This window comes from Sander vitreus, chromosome 21 (genome assembly GCF_031162955.1).
Source record: "Sander vitreus isolate 19-12246 chromosome 21, sanVit1, whole genome shotgun sequence".
NCBI lineage: Eukaryota > Metazoa > Chordata > Actinopteri > Perciformes > Percidae > Sander > Sander vitreus.
Window position 1 is genome coordinate 3,523,361 of NC_135875.1, and position 22,010 is coordinate 3,545,370.

General features: G+C 42.2%; 1 protein-coding gene across 1 annotated transcript in view; it reads right to left on the bottom strand.

The window, feature by feature from the left end:
* Positions 1-10,295: 10,295 nt before the first annotated feature.
* Positions 10,296-22,010, bottom strand: part of srcin1b (SRC kinase signaling inhibitor 1b) — a 66,685-nt gene continuing 54,970 nt past the window's right edge. Inside the window, exons 17-21 of the mRNA XM_078279927.1 lie at positions 20,593-20,935; positions 20,317-20,459; positions 16,116-16,268; positions 15,900-16,001; positions 10,296-13,350 (exon numbers count right to left, since the gene is read on the bottom strand). Coding sequence (XP_078136053.1) covers positions 13,198-13,350; positions 15,900-16,001; positions 16,116-16,268; positions 20,317-20,459; positions 20,593-20,935 — 894 coding nt within the window. The 3' untranslated portion in view covers positions 10,296-13,197. The remainder of the gene's footprint in view (positions 13,351-15,899; positions 16,002-16,115; positions 16,269-20,316; positions 20,460-20,592; positions 20,936-22,010) is intronic.

Consider the following 22,010-nt stretch of genomic DNA (forward strand, 5'->3'; position numbering starts at 1 on the left):
AGTTGCGCTGTGTTTTGCACGGTTTAGTTGGTCTTTAGTAGTTATACTGACTTTGTAGTAGATTATCATTCTTCTTCACGATTCACAAACAACACTTACCCCACACAGCAAGCATCACTCTCAGACTGGAGGAACAGTATGCAGTTGATATACAATATCATCCTTACATCTTTCTCAATACTTATAATAATCTTTTTTTTCTTTATTCTGACAGTAAAAGGGGCTTTACCGACCCATTTAACATATTACAAAAATCTATCTTGCTGTACAGTTTTTGTTTAACTCTATCATACACGCACAAGTATACACAGAATTATCGACAAGAAAAGTTTACCTCTGTTGACCCAGCGTGCAGATTTCCAGGAATGTATACAGTATGCATGCCATTTGGGATTTTTTTTTCCCGTCTAAAAAAAATGTCCACATAAAATTTTGTAATATATCATTTTGGGTTTATATACACTTTTGAACACCCACAAATGGTTTGAACATTCACACATTCATCAAGAAACTATCAATAGAGTTTAATCTGTGCAGTGTACGGACACCATTGGTTATAATAGAGGAAAACAGCTAGAAAATGGGGCGTCCTATCACTGACTATGTTTACATGCACATAATATTCCAGTTTTTGCTCTTATTCCGAAAAAGACGATATTCCGACTAAGCTATTCACATGGCTAATGAAAGTGATTATTCAACTAATATTCCCGTTTACATGTAGCCGTGCAAAATACGGTTTTTAAAAAAGTTTTCCAGCGGTGGCGGACTTGTTGGACATTGCGAACACAGCGTCCCGCTTTCATTCCTTCAACCAGCTTCTGGAAAAGGTCGGCGTAGCGATGTGTGCGCATATCCAAAAACCTGTTGATATCCAGGTCTTTGATAATGTTTATAACAGCTACTTATAAACATTATCAAAGACATTATTCCAGCCTGGCAAACTGTTGGCTGGTTGGTTTGTGTACAGAAACCATAGCAACGCACAGAGCTGACCATAAGCCGTAAACAGGCAAGAGTCCGTAAACTGCGGTAAAAACTCTGATTTAGACGCATATTCCCAAGCCCCCAGGAAGAGCGCCATGTCTTAAAGCAACTGTGGGCTTACTGTGGATTTCCACTGGATGCGGAACGTCTGCGGACCGGCTCCGCTGCGGAACGGCTGCGTGCTCCGCCGTCCGTCTATACCCACCAGGTCCGGATTTCTTGCGGCACGGCTGCGTCCATGACTGACAGCTGTAGTCACGAGGACCCACGAGATCTCACGAATTCACGTAGAATAGAACCACAAAACCAACATCAGTTTGTTTCCATCCAGAGGAGTAGAGGGGAAACAACTCTGTGCTGTTTTCAAGGTGTAGCGCAGGGAAATATGATCCGCCATGAGCACGGTGTATTTTACTTTGAAAATTAACCGGATTTTTATTTTGTTTCTGTTCTCGACTTCCTGTCCCGCACTATCTACCGTGTGCTGAATTGTTGCGGAGCTCTACGGCGTCCGGCAAAAATAGAAGCTCTGCGTATCTGCTCCGGAGGGCTGCGGACCGCCGGAGCTGGGATGGAGTAGGGACGCAGATGTTCCGGAGCCATTACACAGCCGTTCCGCATCCAGTGGAAATTGCCGGTTAGCGGCCAACGGTGGAACTGTTCCAGAAAGACTTTTCACATAGACTTTTCATGGCGAAAGAAACTTCTATATTTCAGCGGATATTATTTTTTTGGGTACATCAACTTACCAGCCCGAACACTTAAAGGGTCCTTGTTTAAAACGTCATGTTTTACACATTTTTAACATTAACTAGTAGCCAAATCCAGAGTTATTAAATGATGAACGCACATAATGAAAGCGAGCAGACCCGCGGGGTTGCGCCCTGCACTGCGCAGGCTCATAGTTTCGTGAACACAGCTTCTCTTAATACATCATCCACGTTACAGGCTTTACAGCATACAGCCCTCGGATGCGTCATAAGATAAGTGTTATAAGCATGTAAACGAAAACACAAGGTTTAACGTTAGTGGAAAAAAATGAAACAGTGAGTTTATGAGTTTGCCACGTTTACCATGGATGAATTAAGAGAACGACGTATATACTTGTAAGAGAGAAGCTCAAGAACGTGCAGTGTTGCTACGACAACACAAAACTGTTGCTAGTGCGCATGTCCATCGTGACATCATGTGCCAGTACATCCATGCCAAGGGGGTAAGCGTCTGTCAACAACCCATAGATCCTATGGCGCCATTTTTATGCTAACAAGCAATCTCCTCCCGTTAGCATCCCATTGACTGCCATTCATTTTGACGTCACTTTGACAGCGAATACCTTTACATCTGAAGCGTTTAAAGACTTTATTTGTCCATTGTTTTTTTCTAAAGAAACACGACAATGTATAAAAGGCTCCATTACCTTGTATCTCACGTTATGGCTCCGTAGCAGACGTTTTTGTAAAAATAGGCTAACGATTGTGTCATAACCACGGGACTTACTGTCGCATAGTAGAGGAATTACCGTATAGTACAGGAGAAGCGCGCAGGCAGTTTGGACTTCCATTAGGCCTAGCTGTTTAAGTTTAATTACTAATGTTAATTAGCATTTTAGTGATCAATAATTAGCCTGTGCCTATGTTATCTCCTTACATATACCTACGCTCTCCGTCTCTGCTAGATTGGGAATGATTGAGATTTCTCTTGGCACAGCTACCAGAAGACTTACAACTTTCAGACAGGTTGCTCACGTCACATCTACGTCGTCTCTCTCAGTTGGAGGCTGCTCAGTAATGCTCGGCGCTCACCGGAAAAGTGCTTCTAATATCCTTCACTGGTCTCCGTCCAGAGACACGGGATCTGTTGGTCCAGTTTATATACTCTCTATGATCCATGCAGTCAACGCGGAAGATCCGAGCTCCATGTTTGCTTTATGCGCTTTTGAGCAACTCTCATCGGAATGAACGGGGCTTCGCGCCGAACGCTGTATCCAGTTCTCTTAATACATCCACTCATATTCTGAATGCAAATCCAAAGAAGGACTCTAAAACCCAAATAATACCGGAATATCCCACGTCTTAATCGGAAAATGCTATATTCGGAAAAAAGCCTTATTCGGAATATCCAACCGGAATATGCTGTTTACATTACCTTTATGAAATTCTGAATATTGTAATATATTCAGAATAATAGTGGAATATAGGTGTGCATGTAAACGTACAGAGTGAGGTGATCGCTTTAGAGGAAGGAGGATATGTGCTTTTTATAAATGTGGTGGTGCTATTATCATACTGTTCCCTCCCACTGCTGTACTGGTCTACTACAACAACGTGTGATCATGGTTTGTTTCTATGGGTTAGCAGGAAAAAAATAAATAAAACCTCTTTAACACAGAAAAATAATAATTTACAGAATAAATGTGTTACATGCTTATGAATCCTTTTTCTTTCGAGTATAAAAATACAAAAAAAGCTTGATTATATAAAACATAGATGACACTTTTCTTTTTTACATGTTAATAAAGCAATTTCTTCAAAAGAAAAACTGAATGGTCTCATAATATACATCTGTGAAGTGGTTCAGGTTATACTTTTAACTGCGCTTTTTTTTCTATTTTCGTGCTAACTTTTAATGGTATTTTTGAGAATACATTCCATTAAATGTATTACGACTATATGGAGAAACATCTGCTTGTGATTCATTTATTATTTCCCTCCAGCAAAATGTCAAACAGCACAGAGACTGAGAGCAGGATTATTTATCTTGTCATTTTAGACACATTTCAAATATTTCACCCCAAAAACCTTCCCGCTCAACTCTCAACACTTTACATCCAGGGTTGGATTTAATGTTTATAAGAAAATAATCTTAGACAATGAAAAATATTGTCTGTGTCCCAATTTCATACTTCATACTGATTGTATACATTTTATACTAAATGGTTTTTGCTCTTATTAAGCAAAACAATGTACTTTTCTACTTTGAACAGAAGATTATTTGAGTTTGACTTTCTTTTGTTTTTAAAGATCTTACCAAGCCGTCTTACCACCATCTGGAATTAGTTTTAAAGGACGAAACCAACTAACATTAATATCACAACACAGCCTCGACCGGTCTATTTACTGCCGCACGCCCGCGGTTTAATCACGTCACCGTTCTATTTAACGTAACGGGCAGAGTTTTAAATAAAAGTAGCAAACATTTTCAAAACAGAACTAGTTAAGTTTAGGCAACAAAAGTACTTTGTCAGGGTTAGTAAAACATCAGGGATTGGCGTGAAAAGAGTCCCGTAAAATGAAGACGTAATGTGCGTCACACGGTTGTTCACGTTGTTCCCATAAAAAGTGACAGAAATTGTTATGTAATTAATGAAAACAGAGCTGGAGAGAGCAGTTCAAATACTGGCTTCTTTCTCTCCTCCTCACAGCTAGCCAATCACAGCGCAGAGTCGGATGAACGTTGGATTGTCGGTTTTGGAAAGTTACAGAAATTTTCGAACGCAGATTCGCCCCGATTGGACTTCAGAAAGGTGCGAGGAGGTTTCTGGAGCTATTTGACCAACTGACAAAGCATGCTATCGTCAATGCAAGTTGCATTATGGGAAATGTAGGATCCAGCATGTTTGGAGCTTGACCCACAGTAGTTACCAAAGGTCTGAAGGCATCTGCTGCTCCAATACTAAAAGTTAACTTTATGACAGTCCAATACTAAAGTACCTCTATTTAAAAAAAAAAAAAAAAAGATTTTTAAATCATCATTCATTTTGTCACTTTTAGAGAGTGAACACACAAAAGACTTAAAAGAATTAGTGTGTAGTATGGAAGTGGGACACAGATATTGTGTTAGTTGTTCGATATGGTGGACGTTAGAAGTGAAATCCCCAAACTGCTTCATCCTGCAGGTCCAGAGCCGACGCAATCACCTCCAAATGTTTAACTCTTTATCTAACGGGAAACAGTACAGCATGATGGGGGAGAAATTGGATCAGAAGAACTGATTATTGGAGTGTTATCATCCTGTCTGGCTCCCTAGTTTGATGACCTCTAGCTCATAAAGACAAATTGTTCAAATGACAAAATCTCAAAATCTCACGCCTTCGAGGTCTGAACCAGAATGATCCGAGTACTCGCTCCTCACGTTATTAGTCCAGCTGAGACCTGAGAAGCAGACAGAGAATGAAGAAAGCAAAGCAACAGAGAGAACGGAAAGAAAGAGAGACTGGCTCAGAGACCGAAATGATGCGAGAAAAAGCAGCGGAGGGAAAGGATCAGCAAAACTGATTGTGACTGGCCAGAAGCATGAGCAGCATTTCTGCTGAAGCACAAGAAGAAGAGGAGAAAATCTCAGCACTGCCCCAAAAAAAGCAAGAAGAGAGGGAAGAGCAAAGAAAAAACAAGACGAGAACATTTTTGAATGGAAACAAGAAGCCGTGAAAGGGAGGGGGAAAGAAAAAAAGGGGGGAAAAAAAAATAAATCAAAATTTACATACAGACAAATGTATTTCAAGTTTTTGTTAAATCTTACATGTGTGTCTGGCGAGGTTTGCTGTGTGACGCTAAGCCCCCCCCCCTGCACTACCACTACTCTATGCTTCCATCTCCTGATTGGCCAGCGGGGACATGGGGTTTTGGTGCATCAGCGTGACAGTCCTCGTGCCTGTGGGTGGATGAGAGACGGGAGGAGAGTGTGTGGCTGTCGCTGAAACGATGCTGTGATCACAGTCTGCTGTCAGAGCTCTGGGACTGAAAGCCTGTCCTCGTTCTTCTCCTCTGTGTGATGCAGCGAGGAGGGAGGGGACGGAGGGAGGTAAAGGAGGGGTGACATATATTATTGCAGGAGAGGAGGACGGATAATGTTAATGTACAGGAGGAGACAGCAGAGAGAAGAAGAGTCTGATAGGAGGAGAGGAAAGGAAACAAGGAAAGACAGGAAACGAGAAGCAAAGCGGGAGATTAAACAAGAAGAGGAGACAAGGAAAGGGGAGACAAGGATATGAAACAAGTGGGTGAGAGGATGGGAGAGAAAACAAGGAGAAAAGGAGAGGAGAGCAGAGGAGAGGTTACAAGGTGAGGAAATAAGACAAGGGAGATAAGGAAGGGGGAGAGGAGAATAGGAAACAAGTAGGTGAGAGGATAAGGAGAAGAAAAAAGGAGATAAGGAGAGGAGAGGACGCAATAAGAAGAGAGGATGGATAACAAGAAAGGGACAAAAGGAGAGATAATGGAAGGAGAAATTAGGATGGGAAAAAAAGAAAAGAGATGCAGAGAGGAGAGGAAACAAGGATGGGGGACAAGTTTGGAGAGGAAAGGACTGATGATGGGATGGAGGGAGGTAAAGGAGGGGTGACATATATTGTGGCGGAAGAGGATGGATAATGTTAATGTACAGGAGGAGACAGCAGAGAGAGGAAGAGTGTGATAGGAGGAGAGGAAAGACAGGAAACGAGAAGAGAAGAGGGAGTGTAAAAGGAGGAGCAGAGGAGAGGTTACAAAGAAGGACAAGGAAAGGGCCGATGAGGAGAGAACAAGGCAGGGGAGGAAACAAGGAAAGGAGAGAAAACAAAGACAGGAGACAAGGAAAGGGGCAACAAGGAGAAGAAGCATGAGAGAAGCAAAAGGAAGAAAAAGAAGAGAGGTGGCAGAGAGAAAAGGAAACAAGGGAAGGAAAGGAAAAATGAGAATAAAACACTAAAGGATAAAAAAGGAAAGGATAAAAAAGCAAAGATGATGAAAAGAGACGAGAAGGATAGAAGAGGGGTGGAAAAAAGACTAAAGAATAAAACAAGGAAGCAGGGAGTGCAGAGGAGAGGTAAGGAAACAAAAAGGAGACAAGGAGAGAAAACTAAGAGGAGAAGAGAGGTAAGGAAACAAAACGGAGACAAGGAGAGAAAAGAAAGAGGAGAAGAGAGGAGAGGAAACAAAGATAGGAGACAAGGAGAGAAAATGAAGAGAAAAGCAGAGGTGAGAGGAGAGGAGTTGGAGGAAGAGGAAGCGTGAAGGAGAGGAAACAAAGAGGAGGGGAGTTGGAGGAAGAGGAAGCGAGAAGGAGGGGAGTGAGTATCTCTGACAGCCGCTCCGTATTAGCCGAGCCTCCTGGGTGTGGGTAAGAAAACATTTCCTTCTATCTGACCTGATCTTTCTTTAAACATCTCGGCAGCAGCAGCACGAGTCTCAGAGGCTCTGTTATGTGCTGGATAAATAAACCGACTCGAAAAACAAGCAGCATCCGTCCGTCCCCTGGTCCTCCTCTGGTGCCAAAGCTAATGAACGCATCAGCACATTAGTGAGATTTGGCCACACTTGGCGGCCAAAGGTATGTCCGTCCAAATGTTCAGTGAGGCAAACGAGGTACGTTCAGGACGATTAATGACAGGCCGTTTACTGCACCGGGTATGTAGAGAAAAACCAGTGGGGATGTACAGTACGTCTAAAGAGTGCCAGGTCAACAGGACTCGGGTCGGGCTGAATTCTGCACACAATGGATCGGATCAAGTGTGTCCTTGAAAGGGTAGAAACAAGGAAAAACCCTCAAGAAAACTTCAGGATGAAGGATGTAACTTGTTTTTCTGGCTTTGCTCATCATTTCTATCAGTTATGATGATGCTGTAGTCACTTACTGTACAACAACATCCAGCAGGCAGTGTTTTCCCCAGGTTTGTGGACTTAGGTGCACGTATTTGGCAGGGGTTTTACAGGTCCTCCCTCAAGAAAATGTAAATTCTTTTAATAAAAGATATGCAATTTCACACCATTTTAGACCATTATTATTACCATATCTGTGTCTAAATCGTTGGAAAAGCTAGAGCAGATAATAAATAAATAACGTTTTAAAAAGCTTAACGACAAAACATGTTAAAGACAACCACAGCGAGTACGGTGGGGGGTGTTTACAACAGACAGTTTGGGAAATAATTATCTTTCATCTTTTTGTCTTCTAAAAAAAATTATGTTTAAGTGCTCATATTATGCTTTTTGGCTTTTCCCCTTTCCTTTATTGTGTTATATATCTTTTTGTGCATGTTATAGGTTTACAAAGTGAAAAAGCCCAAAGTCCCCCCCCAAAGGGACTGAAAAAACAGAAAACACTGTTCACAAACTGCTCCAAACAGCTCTATTGTAGTCCAGCCTTTACTTCAGAGACAAACGTGGTCACTTTGGAACACACGTTATAATGCTCGCCTACTCATACTCTGCTTCTGACTGGCTAGTAGTCCTTACCTAGGTACTGTCAGGGCACGCCCTCATACTCTGCTTCTGACTGGCTAGTAGTCCTTACCTAGGTACTGTCAGGGCACGCCCTCATACTCTGCTTCTGACTGGCTAGTAGTCCTTACCTAGGTACTGTCAGGGCACGCCCTCATACTCTGCTTCTGACTGGCTAATAGTCCTTACCTAGGTACTGTCAGGGCACGCCCTCATACTCTGCTTCTGACTGGCTAGTAGTCCTTACCTAGGTACTGTCAGGGCACGCCCTCATACTCTGCTTCTGACTGGCTAGTAGTCCTTACCTAGCTACTGTCAGGGCACGCCCTCATACTCTGCTTCTGACTGGCTAGTAGTCCTTACCTAGGTACTGTCAGGGCACGCCCTCATACTCTGCTTCTGACTGGCTAATAGTCCTTACCTAGGTACTGTCAGGGCACGCCCTCATACTCTGCTTCTGACTGGCTAGTAGTCCTTACCTAGGTACTGTCAGGGCACGCCCTCATACTCTGCTTCTGACTGGCTAGTAGTCCTTACCTAGGTACTGTCAGGGCACGCCCTCATACTCTGCTTCTGACTGGCTAGTAGTCCTTACCTAGCTACTGTCAGGGCACGCCCTCATACTCTGCTTCTGACTGGCTAGTAGTCCTTACCTAGGTACTGAGCATGTGCGAAGCTAAAACAGAGACCTGAACACAGGGTGAAAAGAGGAGCTGCAGCAATGTGCAGTATAACAAAAATAATGTTAATAATTATTAATAATGTTTTTAAAAAATGTAACCATGTAAACCTATTCTGATATATCCTCTAAATACAATTATGAACCTGAAAATGAGCATAAATGAGCACTTTAACAACCTGTCTGATCGTTTTACTGCTCGTTTCTTGACCCGTCCGGTTTCTCAATAACACATTTGGTTGATGCAATATTATCATTACTGATGGAAGGATTGCCAAAACTACAAACATAAGACCTGATTTAAAGTGGATTATGCTTTAACGTATAAAATCCAAAGGGCAGTAATGTCTCGGTGAAAGGGACGAGATCAAAGAAGAGTCAGTTTTTGGCTAACAGATGAAGATGGATTCTTTGCAGACTGGTGAGAAGGATAAACACCCGACCGTAATGCCTGGAGAAAAGGCTGTTCTGAATAAAACACACTAAAAAAACATTTCATGTCCTCTGAAAGCTCATATTGTCTAACTGTATTGGAACAGCGTGTACAAGAGAGGAAGAATCCAAGCTTGACAACGGCATAAAGTTCAACAATAAAAGAAAACGTTTCGTGGTGACAAGGTGCTGCTTGGTGCCTCGGGGGGACACGGGTACATCTGTGACTCTCTCAGTGCTCTCAGGAACAAAAGAACGAGCAGACAGGTGCACCACCCAGACTCCAACGGGGATTATAAAGTGCACCGCCTCTTTTTACTGCAGCACAACTCTTCCAACAAACTCTGTGCCAAAAAATAGATGCATACACGGGTCAGCAAAAGATAGAATATGGCGTATTTTGCTCACATTGTTTCGGCAGCTCCTCATGCATGCTGTAATCTAACAGCCTCCGGTCAACAAACATCTCCAAATCTAAATGCATTCGTTTGCCCGAGGCAAGTCAACACAGTGCACCACTTTCTGCTGATTTTCAAACAGGCATCTTGTGATGTTTACTGCATTCTAAATCCAGAAAAAAAAGAAAAGGCTGAGGAAAGATTAAAAAATAAACTAACATTAAAGTGACGACAGTAAATTGTAGTTAATGAGAAAAACTGTAGTTGTCCCCTGTGTAGAGAAGCACCGATACGATACAGATATCGGGCCGATACTGACTCAAATAGCTGGATCGACTACCGGTGACGATGGCGCCGATCTATTCAATACAATTCTATGTTAATATACTAAATACATTATATACTGGAATGAAATAAGTGAAAAGTTTTGACCAGTTTGTTGCTGCTTTTAAAAGGTTTACACTTCTCTATTTCCTGTTCATTTCGAAAATATTTTACCAGGTTGCTGGTGCACGCTTTATTATTTTCATAAATAACAATTCAGTAATTTTACATCTATGCATTTATTTGTTACATTTTGTTTTACAATGTTTACGTCCAGCCTGATGTTGCCTTATACATAAAAGAATGATCCCAGTTTCTTGTTTCTTTCACACAGTGAGGCATTAAGCGGGATCGGAACGCTACTCGGTATCGGCCAATACCCAAAGCCCAGGTTTCAGTATCAGAACAAAAAAAAAATTGGATCGGTGCCTCCCTACCCTCATGTGTACGAGGATACTTTTTCTATTATACATGAGGCTTCATTTGTTCCACAAACCACAACACAACACAGCATTTATAATCTACTGATAAAGAACCAAATCATTACTCCCATTGTCTGTAAATTACAGTAAACATTTGAATTTTGAATCTTGGACTGTGTTGAGGATGTTTCTGTCCAATATTAACACATTTGAAGACATTATCTCGAGCCATGAGTCCACTCCTGACTATGTAAATATGAATATATGCACCCAAAAACCCCACATAATTTGACCGTTTGCGTTCAGGCTGTTTGGGTTATACATTTTTAGAAAGCAATAAGGGAAATGAGGCGCACAAATTTAGATATTCAGACCAGCACGAGACACAAGCGGCCCTGAATACTAATCCTCGAGGTCTGTGTGTGGAGGGAAGGGAAACGCTCGCCCAGATGGCATCACCGTGTCAAGCGGAGGTCAGCCATGTTAGCCGTGTGCTAATTGCTGTTGCGGCTAATAGAAGTCAAAGACACCGTCCTTTCTGGGAATTCATAACCTGATACATGCAAGGTAAAGCCTCTAATAATGTCTGGGCTCCTGCGGGTGAGCTGCTTCCAGAGTGTGTTTGGAAAGGACAGACTCTAAATAAACTTCTAAATGAGGTACTGCATGTTTAATGTGATGAAATCATGAATTAATCAGAATAGATTTCCTGAAACTGCCCCGAATGCAGATGGTTCTGGGAGAAAATATGGATTGGTGTGAGCAGTTAAGGCTGGGTGAGACTGACTGGCTGTTATCATTTTCTATTTCAGAGTATTTTGTGAAAGCTGGTTTCTGTAAGAGGAGCGTGGCCGAGGATGGGTCAGGGCCGCTCCGCTCAGCAGGTCAGGGGCAGCTTGGAGCGTCTGCAGGAGCAGATAAGACGTGTGGAGCTTCACATCTAAAGGGCCAACTACTCAGTTTAACCTCCTGTTTAACACTCTCTCTCTCTCACACTCACACACACACACACACACACACACACACACACACACACACACACACACAAAGTGTCTCTCTGGTGTGGACATGTTGAGCATTGAGTGGGTTATATTGCACATACAGTACTCAGCTCTGATTGGGTTTATTTCTACTATTTCCACATTTTTCTTTTCCTGAGTGATGTGTTCTTATGCAACATCTTCTCATTTACTTTCCCAGTAGCTTGTTACCTTTACATTATACTGAACGGAGAAGCTGTTGACAGTTTTTACTTTTACGTAGCTGAGGTGAAGTAGTTGTCTTCAGGAGGACATTTGCAGGAAGGTGAACCTTTCTCAACTTCCTAATGTTGCTTCTGGGCGACTTTGCCTTGCCTCGTCTTAAGTCGAGGTCCAGGATGTTGTTACGAGATTTAATTCATAATGAATGCACCTCCAGTGTTTGAGTCTGTATGTGTGGACGAGGAGTTGGAAGCATATAAGTGCCATAATCATTTTATAAGAAAATAAAAGCCTAACTGTGAAATCTAACCACCACTGAAGACTATTATTAATACGACTGAAATATTTGACTTTCTGTCTGAATTTATGAATTACACTCTTTGTAATTCCCAGAAGGTAATTTCAAGTTTTGCGATCTCGAAAACCTGATTCTGATTTTCTTTTTCTTTTGTGGGTTGCATGCTAGACAGAGTAATACCTCAGGCTTGACCGTTCATCCTATCCTATTTTTCGTCAACTTGAAACATTTTACACTGACTTTGCATGTAATTGCGCCATGCAAAAATTCACTTCACGTTTGTGTGAATACACCTTAAAATACTTGAATACATGAAACCGGCTTTTTGCAATTACACAGCATAAAATGACATATTTGAAATTTCAAAGAGGTATATTTAAACAAAAATGTTGATGATTTTCCAAATAAAACATTTGAATGTTATAAATTCAGTGGTATTAATGTCATAATTAGGTATATAAACAGTTGCTTATATGCTTCCGTTTAGTGTTTCCTTGTGTCTTTCTTTATAATTTATAATTCTCGACTTCTCTTTTACTTTCTATAAAGATGTTTACTGCACACATTAAACTGAAAAGCTCCTCCACAAAAACACCTTTTCAGGTGACATTGCACCTCTGTGCTTCACCCTTGTCATCTTGCATAATAAGTCGTAGCATTAAAGTTTTTTAAAAGGCAATTCTGAGTAAGCTAGCTTAATGGATTGGCCTCTTGGCTGTTCCAACACTGGTCAGCCACACCAACGCACTTAAACACTGTGCAAATGCTGCAGCGCTACCGCTAACCTGGAGATTTATAGGATGGGTGATACAAAGAGAGCAGCGTGTGGTCGTCACTGGATAAATAGAGTGAGAGATGAGGATTCAATGAGAGACTACATGGCTGGATGATGGCAAAATATCATCACTTTGAGATATAAAATCATTCCGTGGCAGATTATGTCGCACAATGGAAGGAAAAGGATGTATCTGAATAGATCTGACTATTATGATAAAGCTAGTTTAATCAGTCACAAGCACCACCAACACCTTCCTCAGGAAATCAAAACATCGACATACTCGTACGACAAAAACTTGATCTCTAAGCAAGCTAGGCTAGATCCAGTAACTCAAATGTCAAAAACGCACATCAAGAACTGGTCAAAATCAAGGTTTCTGCAGAGCGCTCCCCCTCTGGTTTTTGTGTAATCTCATATTGTCTGCTGGCAGGGCCACAAGTTCCTCTGAAGTGACCGCAGACGGAGCATCACAGGTGGAGGTTTAGAAGTGGAATACCTGCTGCTGGCCCTGGACTTTGGGGAAATCCTCTTTCTGCTTGCGGCTTTTGGGCCTCTCCAGGCTGCCTTGTTGAAGGTGTTTGAGCCTGGCTGCGACGGTGGGGCCCTTTGTCGGCCCCGGAGAGTTGGTGCTGTTCTGTGGGAGCCAAGAGAGAGAGCAGGTAATCATTTCATTTAACAATGACAGAAACAGCTTTCTCCCCTTTATTGCAAACAATGAGGACGTTATAATATCTGGAATACCAAGAAATGTATTCCCCACCTTGTTCCCATCGCTTTGTTGAGGTTTCTTTTGTAAAATGTATTGAAATTGTTACAAAAAAAAATTGGATTAACATCCATAATAGCATCATAGAAACAGGTTTGCAAAGATGTGTGTTGTTTGTAGTTAATTTGCTCCTGAAACGTGATGTTTTCTCCTCAAGCAGAGCCACACTGTTGGCTCTGTTGTTACTGTACGGTTCTTTGCTTGTGCATCTGAACCTTAAAAAAAAATAACAATACAGAAATCTCTCATGTGAAATAATGGTTGTAACTTTAGCAGGAAAAACTGTGTTCATGTGGGATCACATTGATTATAGTCACGAGTTGATTAAAGTTCAGGGCCTTTAAGGCGCTAACCATGTAATCGCAAAGTCCCTGGTTCGAGTCAAGCTGGGGACATTTGTTGCATGTTATTTCCCATCTCTCTCTCAGTTATCTACAGTTTACTCTGTAATAAAGGCATGAAATGCCCGGTTAACAACCAACCAATTATCGGAAGCATTATTTGTAACTTGCACGCACACAGAAAAGGAAAATGCTCTAACACGGGAAATATGACCAATATCAGAAAGAGACTTTGTTTTATACTTTAATCACTGTTGGCAAAACACTTTAAACATAGCTCAGCGCCCCACATGCCTCCAGTAAATAATACAGGATCTGAATTTAAAACACCTGCATGAGAGAAAATAGATACTAATAGAACATTTCTGCGCGCAGCTCTGAACCTGAAACCCCCTCCCTCACCTTCCTTCCCCTCACTGTCCATGATTTTGACAGCTACCTGCTTTTGTGCCGTTGCGAGCGATAATTCTAGCAAGACCTCTTTACTCGGCTAAATGTGTCACCGGAGCTGTCAAGAAGAGCTCTCATTGCTCACAGTCTGCACGGCAAAAAAAATAAATACATCATCTGTTTCATCCAATCCATGACTCACCAGCCGCACATCACACCGTCAATTAGGACGTTGTATGTTTACTCTGCTGGAGCTCCAGTTAACAGAGACGGTCTCTAACAAAAACTCACTTTCACAAACACATTATGTGCCGAGCTCACAGAGAGTCAGCAGAGGAAGTGTTAACAAGGTCAGAAAGAGAAGATCAGGAGAGCATCTACAACTGAAACCACGCTGTATGTTACGTGATTTATAACATAATGATATGAGATGTATTCATATGTTTTTTATTTCCTCTGCTATTGAAAAAGTACACACAAATACGCTACTTTTTTACTCAACCTACATGGGGCGCACACTCTTACAAATTTTTTTTTTGCCGTCTCGTGTTGTATTAACCAAATAATTGTGCCGATTTTTCTATATACCGTGTGGAATAGAGGTGTTGAAATTAATCAAATAATCGATGCATCGATAATCGGCCGGGCCATAATCGATTATTTCTGTTTACAATTTAATGTATGCCTAACAACCTTTCTGTTTACATATTCTGTTATGTTTTGCACATTCAGGAAGTGCCATGTGCTCAGTGCTGTAGTTTTATGTGTCCAATTTATTTAGTATGAGAGCACTGCAGAATGTTTTGTTTTTGAAGCTTGAAAAGCTATGAATTAAATATCCTATATGGCTTTAATAGTAAAAATGTATTTGACGCATCGTGATGCATCGAGATATCAAATCGAAGACATGATAATCGTAATCGAATCGGGAGATCAGGGAAGATTCACACCTCTAGTGTTGAAACACGGTGATGGTAACGATACCGCCAACTAGGGTTTAATCCCAGGAAACGGGGTTCCCTGGATTACACATCCAAACTATTTCCTGAGAAATGAAATAACGGGAAAAAATATTTATGTAAACCAAATAGGCTGATAGGTACAAAATACACGTATCACTACAGAAATACATACGTCCTTTACGAACCGCCGCAGTGAGCTCCGGCATCCGCATCAGCTCCATAGGTTTATGCACAGTTCTTCCTGTTGCAGTTAGTGTTGCTTGAAATATGACCAATGCGTTTTGACTCTAGGTGAAGTTATACCTTTAAAAAAAGGTACACTTTCCAGGACTTCCGGGATAACGTGGTTCTGCTCCCGGGCCAGAAAATATCAAACACATTAATCCCTACCGCCAACATACTGTGAACACAGCGCAGCGCTCCTGTTTTCATTAGCCCTTTTATTTTTACCGGACAAACTGAAACACAGCATCCAGAGCAAGATCAGAAAGCTAGGCTCCTCGTCTGTCTCGCTCTAGCTTTGTGAAGAGTTTTTTATTTTCACTTGGACTTCTACATTGATTCGAGACGTTGACACTATGCATATTAGTAGTTATGTAAAAGCTGGAGTAAAGTAAAAGCTGGAGTAAAGTAGAGAATAAAAAAGGGAAATGGACTGCAACAGGACAGTGAGTAGGAGCACAGTCCACAGGTGTGGCAGCTTGAGAGCTTTTTTTAAATTTACCTTTCTGCCAAGGGACCCAAAGATGCAGGGAGGGGTGGGGGCGGCCTTTGGTTGGGTGCTGTGCAGTTTATTACAATCTTTTACAGGCGTTCTCTGAAATATCTTTGATCCGTGGTTGTTGTATGAAAGAGTGTGGCACAGACATGTTATCACACCAACCATCAGCGGCACGAATCAGTAATATGATCAAAATAACTAATGGATCAAATTATCTACCTCGAGTTCAGCCATAATCTTCTCTTCGTCATCGTCGTCGTCTTGAATGGCCGACGCTGCGATCACAGGCGGGGTCGAGGCAGGCCGAGGGGTGTCACTGGGGGTCCGCCTCAGCTTCACCAGAGTTTTAGCCATGTCACCATCCTCCTCCATCTTAGAAGACAAAGACAGAAGTTAAAAACTGTCACATCATCGTTCTTATTAAACCGTTGTTTTAAGTATCTCAGAGGCCTCATTGGTGACTGTTCTTAAAATCTGGTCTTCACACACAATAGTCCCGCATTGCCGGAACTTCCTCCACAGCGCTGCGGAGGAGGGTCTGGCTAGTCCAGACAGCATTCCGGGATGGGAATAAAAACGTGCTCTGGTTTATTGGCATTTCTTAAAACCAATCACAATCGTCTTGGGCGGTGCTAAGCACTGGGAAAAGCCGCTGGAAGGAACTTGTTTTGGTGGAACATGTGTACGTTCAAAAGTAGTTTTAGTCGTGCAACAGAAAACTCAGATTGGACAGATAGTCTAGCTAGCTGTCTGGATTTACCCTGCAGAGATCTGAGGAGCAGTTAACCATAGTCCTCACAAATCCACCAGAGGTTTAGAACGCCAACACAAAGAAAGAGGAAGGGGACGGACATCCCCGCAGAAAAGAGGGACATCCCGCGGAATATCCGGCGGCAACGGAGCAATCCCGGTCTTGGATTTAGACTACGTACACACACAGTAACCATTTTAGTAGGTACACACATTGATTAGTCAATTATTGAATATATTATTTTCAAGCATAAATGCCGACATTCCCTCCTCCGGTTCTTCCTCGCAGGCTTATGAGATTGTGAACTGAATATATTTGGGTTTTGAACTCTTAGTCTGGGAAAAATAAGACATTTGAAGACATCACTTTGGGCATCTTTCACTATTTAACGTCATTTTATAAACAAAGTAATAATTGAGAATATAATCAATAATGAAAATAACAGTTAGTTGCAGCCATCTCCACACTTTAGCGCTGGAGAAAGGTCTGGCTGACCTTACTCGCTCACTTAGGTGGAAAAAATTGAAAAAAAGTGATTTTTTGTGTTACTTTGAACCAATCATAATCTTCTTGAGCTGCACTAAGCCCAGGATGCAGCAGTCGTGCAAAATAGTGTCAGGAGGGAACTTGTTTTGGTGGGACATTTGCACATAGGGAGGCGAGTTCTGGCATGAAAACAGCTAAATCCCCGGCACATAAAACATTAAAAGACGCATGTCGACTAGATGATACGACTTTTACTGATAAAAAAGACAAACATAATTTGATCATCGCTGCCCCAGAGGTGAAGTCTGACTATACTGGACTCATTAAAACCACAGACAATTTATTAGCTGTATGTGGCTCCGGCAGAACGTTATTAAACCGATATCACAGAAGTTGTTGTGAACATATTCTTTGTAAATTTTGCAACCAATCATCGAAAGAACCGAGCAGACCGCCTTTATTGAAAGATCCAAATCTGAGTCACGACTTGTCATTTTCAGCGTGTAGTTTGCTGAGAGGTTCATTTCATTTAATATCATTTTTATTTATACTTTTTATTGATCCCCAGTGGGGAAATGACCATTTTTTCAGTCTGTTGTTAGAACACACATTACACACAGGCCTGAAATACACACACATGCTCAGGTCCTATACATGCACAAATGGAGAGATGTCAGAGTGAGGGGGCTGCAACTGCAGGCCAGGCGCCCCGATCGATCGGGGGGGGGTACGGTGCCTTGCTCAAGAGCACCTTGGCAGTGCCCAGGAGGTTAAGTGGCACCTCTCCAGCTACCAGTTCACACTCCGTACTTCGGTCCATAAGGGGACTTGAACCAGCGACCCTCCGGTTCCCAACCCAACTCCCTATGGACTGATGACTTATGAAGGGTGTTGTTTGACGTAGCGACGGGGATTTTAAAAACGCCATGGTAACACGCAGATAGGGGAAAGGGAAGAGAATTCTGTCTGAAATCGGCGGCTGAGTGCAGGCTTTTGTGAGTCGGACTAGTTGCAGCCCTAATGTCGACACAAGTGTGTTCTTAAAAGTAACTTCCATTGTGGTACGATTTCTGCTCGAGGATCTCAGAAACAGCTGACAGCCTATCGTAGAGTTGTTATGTACTTCAGTGTATCAAGTTTATCAAGAATGGTTCTATAGCACAGAAAATGCAATCAGTGCAGTCCTGTGGGTGTGTAGACAGCAAAGGTCACAGGAGAATAGAGAGCTTAGTGCAAACAGTGATGTGATGCAGATAGTTTGTTTGTTCTGAACACTGACAGAGTATCAATAACCCCACAAGGATCCACACGGATCCACACAGATCCACTTAGGAACTCAAAAACTGAATGGAAAAAACCTCAGCATTGATTTTGAGTGACCTGAATTGGTTTTAACAGCATACTTCCAGCAAAACAGCAGCTATTATGAAGCACACTTCACAGACGTCAAACTGAACTTCAGAGTGAATTTAAGGATGATTCACTTGACATTGTTCAATCAGAAAGGGCCGAGGTCCCTGGCAAAAGTTTTTTTTAACACCTTGTTGAATGAATGCCTTGAAGGATTCAAACTGTTCAAACTGCAGATAAAAGTGAATTCTACTCGGCAGGTTTCTCCACAGGGAGAGATCAGGAAGATCAGGGAGGCGTTAGAGCAGCAGAAGCTTGTTCTTTCCTGAAAACCAAAACCTCTTACTGCCCCAAGCCAACAGGAATCTCACTCTGTTAAACAAGTCAGAGCAGATTTCTTAATGTGGGCAGAATCCTACAGGTTTCCTAATGCCTACATATAAGACAACATATATTGTATTTAAAGGTGAAGCTGCATATCGTGAAACACCTAGAAGCTCCCCTGACTAATAGTACTCAGGGCTTAAATAACTTTAAGATTTATTTAATAGCTTCTTAGAATATTTTGGATCAGATGTTGCAGGACGGTCTGCATGAGATTTAGACTGATTCTCTCAGCATTAACAAAACACTGAATCTTTCAAACAACTGCAGCACTACTGATGTGTTTCACCTGCAAAATGTCACTAAAATTAGATGCAAAACGGCTGTTTATTAAATTCAAAGCAGCTCTGCCCTCAGTGACACTCACCGTCACATCATTAATTGAAGCTGCCGGCTGTTGTGTGTTTATTTAGCGGCTCCGCAGTTCACTCGTTCACAAACCTGGTCAATGTTTTAATGACATGGCTTTATTTTTAATACCTTAGGCTATATTAATATTGGCCCTGATCCAGAAGCTGTAGAACCACATGGAACATCCTCACGTTAATTCCAGGTTGAAGATCGTCATTTATCATTAAATCTTTTGTTTAACTAGTCTGTCTTACCAGATGTACAGGGCTTCGCGCTGCCCAAGACGACTGTGATTGGTTTAAAGAAATACAAACGACACAGTTTTTTTTTTTTCACCCTATCCCAGAATAACTTTTGCAGCCAGACCACATACCAGCGCCGTGGAGATTGTTTACTTCTGGTACTTTACGTTTATTTTATACTAATACCTTTGTACTTTTACTTAAGTAAGATTTTGAATGCAGGACCTGAGTATTTTTACACTGTAGTATTACTAATTTTACTTAAGTAAAAGCTCTGAATACTTCTTCCACCTCTGCGTGTCCTCATGGAAATGAGTTCTATGTAATGATGAAATGCATGTAACAGACAGACTTTTACAAGTATATTAGGCTTCCTATAGTCTATATCCTCGACGTTCCACTTCCGGGATAGCTCCGATGCCGCCGGAAATTCCGCTGGATGTCCGTCACCTTCCTCTTTCTTTGTGTTGTAATTTTAAACTCCGGTGGATATCTGAGGACTATGGTTAACTGCTCCTCAGATCTCTGCAGGGTAAATCCAGACAGCTAGCTAGACTATCTGTCCAATCTGAGTTTTCTGTTGCACGACTAAAACAACTTTTGAACGTACACATGTTCCACCAAAACAAGTTCCTTCCAGAGGCTATTTTGCAGAGGCACCGTGGCTCCGTCCGGTCCTTAGCACCACTCATGACGATTGTGATTAGTTTAAATAAATGTCAATAAACCAGAGCACGTTTCTCTCCCGTCCCAGAATGCTGTGTGGACTAGCCAGACCCTCCTCCACAGCGCTGTGGAGGAAGGTCTGGCAATGCGAGACTAGGCATCCTTAAAACGCTCCTGAATAGTATCTCACCTTCATATTCTTGGCGGTGACGATGACCTCTCCGGTGCGATTGGTGGTGAGGCCGTGTGCCGACGGGAAGCTTCTGCGAGGTGGCGGTGGAGGCGGAGACTTGGAGGGCTTCTCTGTACGATACCTCGTCACGCTGAGATCCACTGTAAACAGAGAACAACGATTTAAAAACATGAATAAATCAACAGTAAAAGTTTATTACAACATAAAAAAAAACTGAATGTACTGCACATGATGGTTGGAAAAAAAAAAGAAAAGAAAAAAAAGATGACTCACCCGACCCTCGATGTGAACTGGCCCCCTCCAAACTGTTGAGCTTCTGGGCCGCCAGCTGCACTTTGCCAGGCTGCTGGTCGCCGCTGGGCGTGGTGGTCGACGTGGTGGCGGCTGTGGTCCCAATGGTCCCGGCTGCAGGAGAAGTCGCTGCGCTGGAGGTTATTGGGATGGTGATCTGGGGCTTGGGGGGCACTGCAGGCTTGTTGATGTGCCTGGCAGCGAAGTCGAGGTCCGGGATGGCCTTCATCAGCTCAGCCTGGGTCTCTTCCAGCAAGCGATTAATGTCCTGGGCGCTGAACTGGGTCAAGCTGGCACGCTTCTCCTCCCAGTCCCGCTCCGCCGCCTGACACATTTACAGATATAGACAAATGATGAGCTGCAACATGCAAACTACTAACAGGCCAAGCTGGAAACACATACTTAAGACACATTCATGCAGTGTGTTTTCTAATATTAACAGATGAAATGAATTATAAACTCCTGTTCTTGGGTGCACACCCACCTTGTACATGTTTGATGTATGATTTAAAACGTATAAGTTTAAATTTGGCCATCTGGCTAATCCGGACATTTGTCCAGTGTTGAATAATGTGCATTGTTGTTAGATTGTACATAGTCTGGATCAACGGAAGTACATTTCCAGGATTGAGCCTGACATGTCATGCTTTGCCCCTCACCTTCTGCTCTCTGTGTGTTGCCATTCTCAAAATCCCTTCGCTTCGGAAAACAACAACAAACTTTGAACTAGCAAGCTACACACTGAAAATGACGAGTTTTAAAGGAAATCTGGATCATGCAATAAGAAAGGCCTGCTTGGTTCTTTCGGGGAATGATTGTAAAGATTTACAAAGAAAATGCTTAGGGCATTTCCTCTCTAACTGGAACGTTTTGGAACCGGTTGATGAGATTGCTGTAGACAAAGTACACACGGAGATACACTGGTAAGAGCTAATGAGGTTTAACCATGTATCAGCTAATTGAAATAGCTCACGTTACTGTATTGTGTCAACAGTTAAAGCGCCCATATTATGCTTCATTTTCAGGTTCATAACTGTATTTTAAGGTTGTACCAGAATAGGTTTACGTGGTTTAATTTTCAAAAAACACCATATTTTTGTTGTACTGCACAGCTCTCTCTCACTGCTGCAGATCCTCTTTTCACCTGGTCTCTGTTTTAGCTACAGAGTGAGACCTCTTTTCTTCTTCTATACTATCTTTGATTGCACTCGCACATGTGCAGTAGCTCAGATGTAGATCATGTCAGCTAGCTAGCTCCAAAGACAGTAAAAGAAAGGCTGTTTCTCCAACTTCGGTCAGTTACAAGGCAGGATTAGCTGGGAGACTTCTAAATGAGGGCACACATGTAAGTAGTTCTTTTGTAGATTATGGTGAACTTGTGTGTGTTGTAGCAGTGCTTT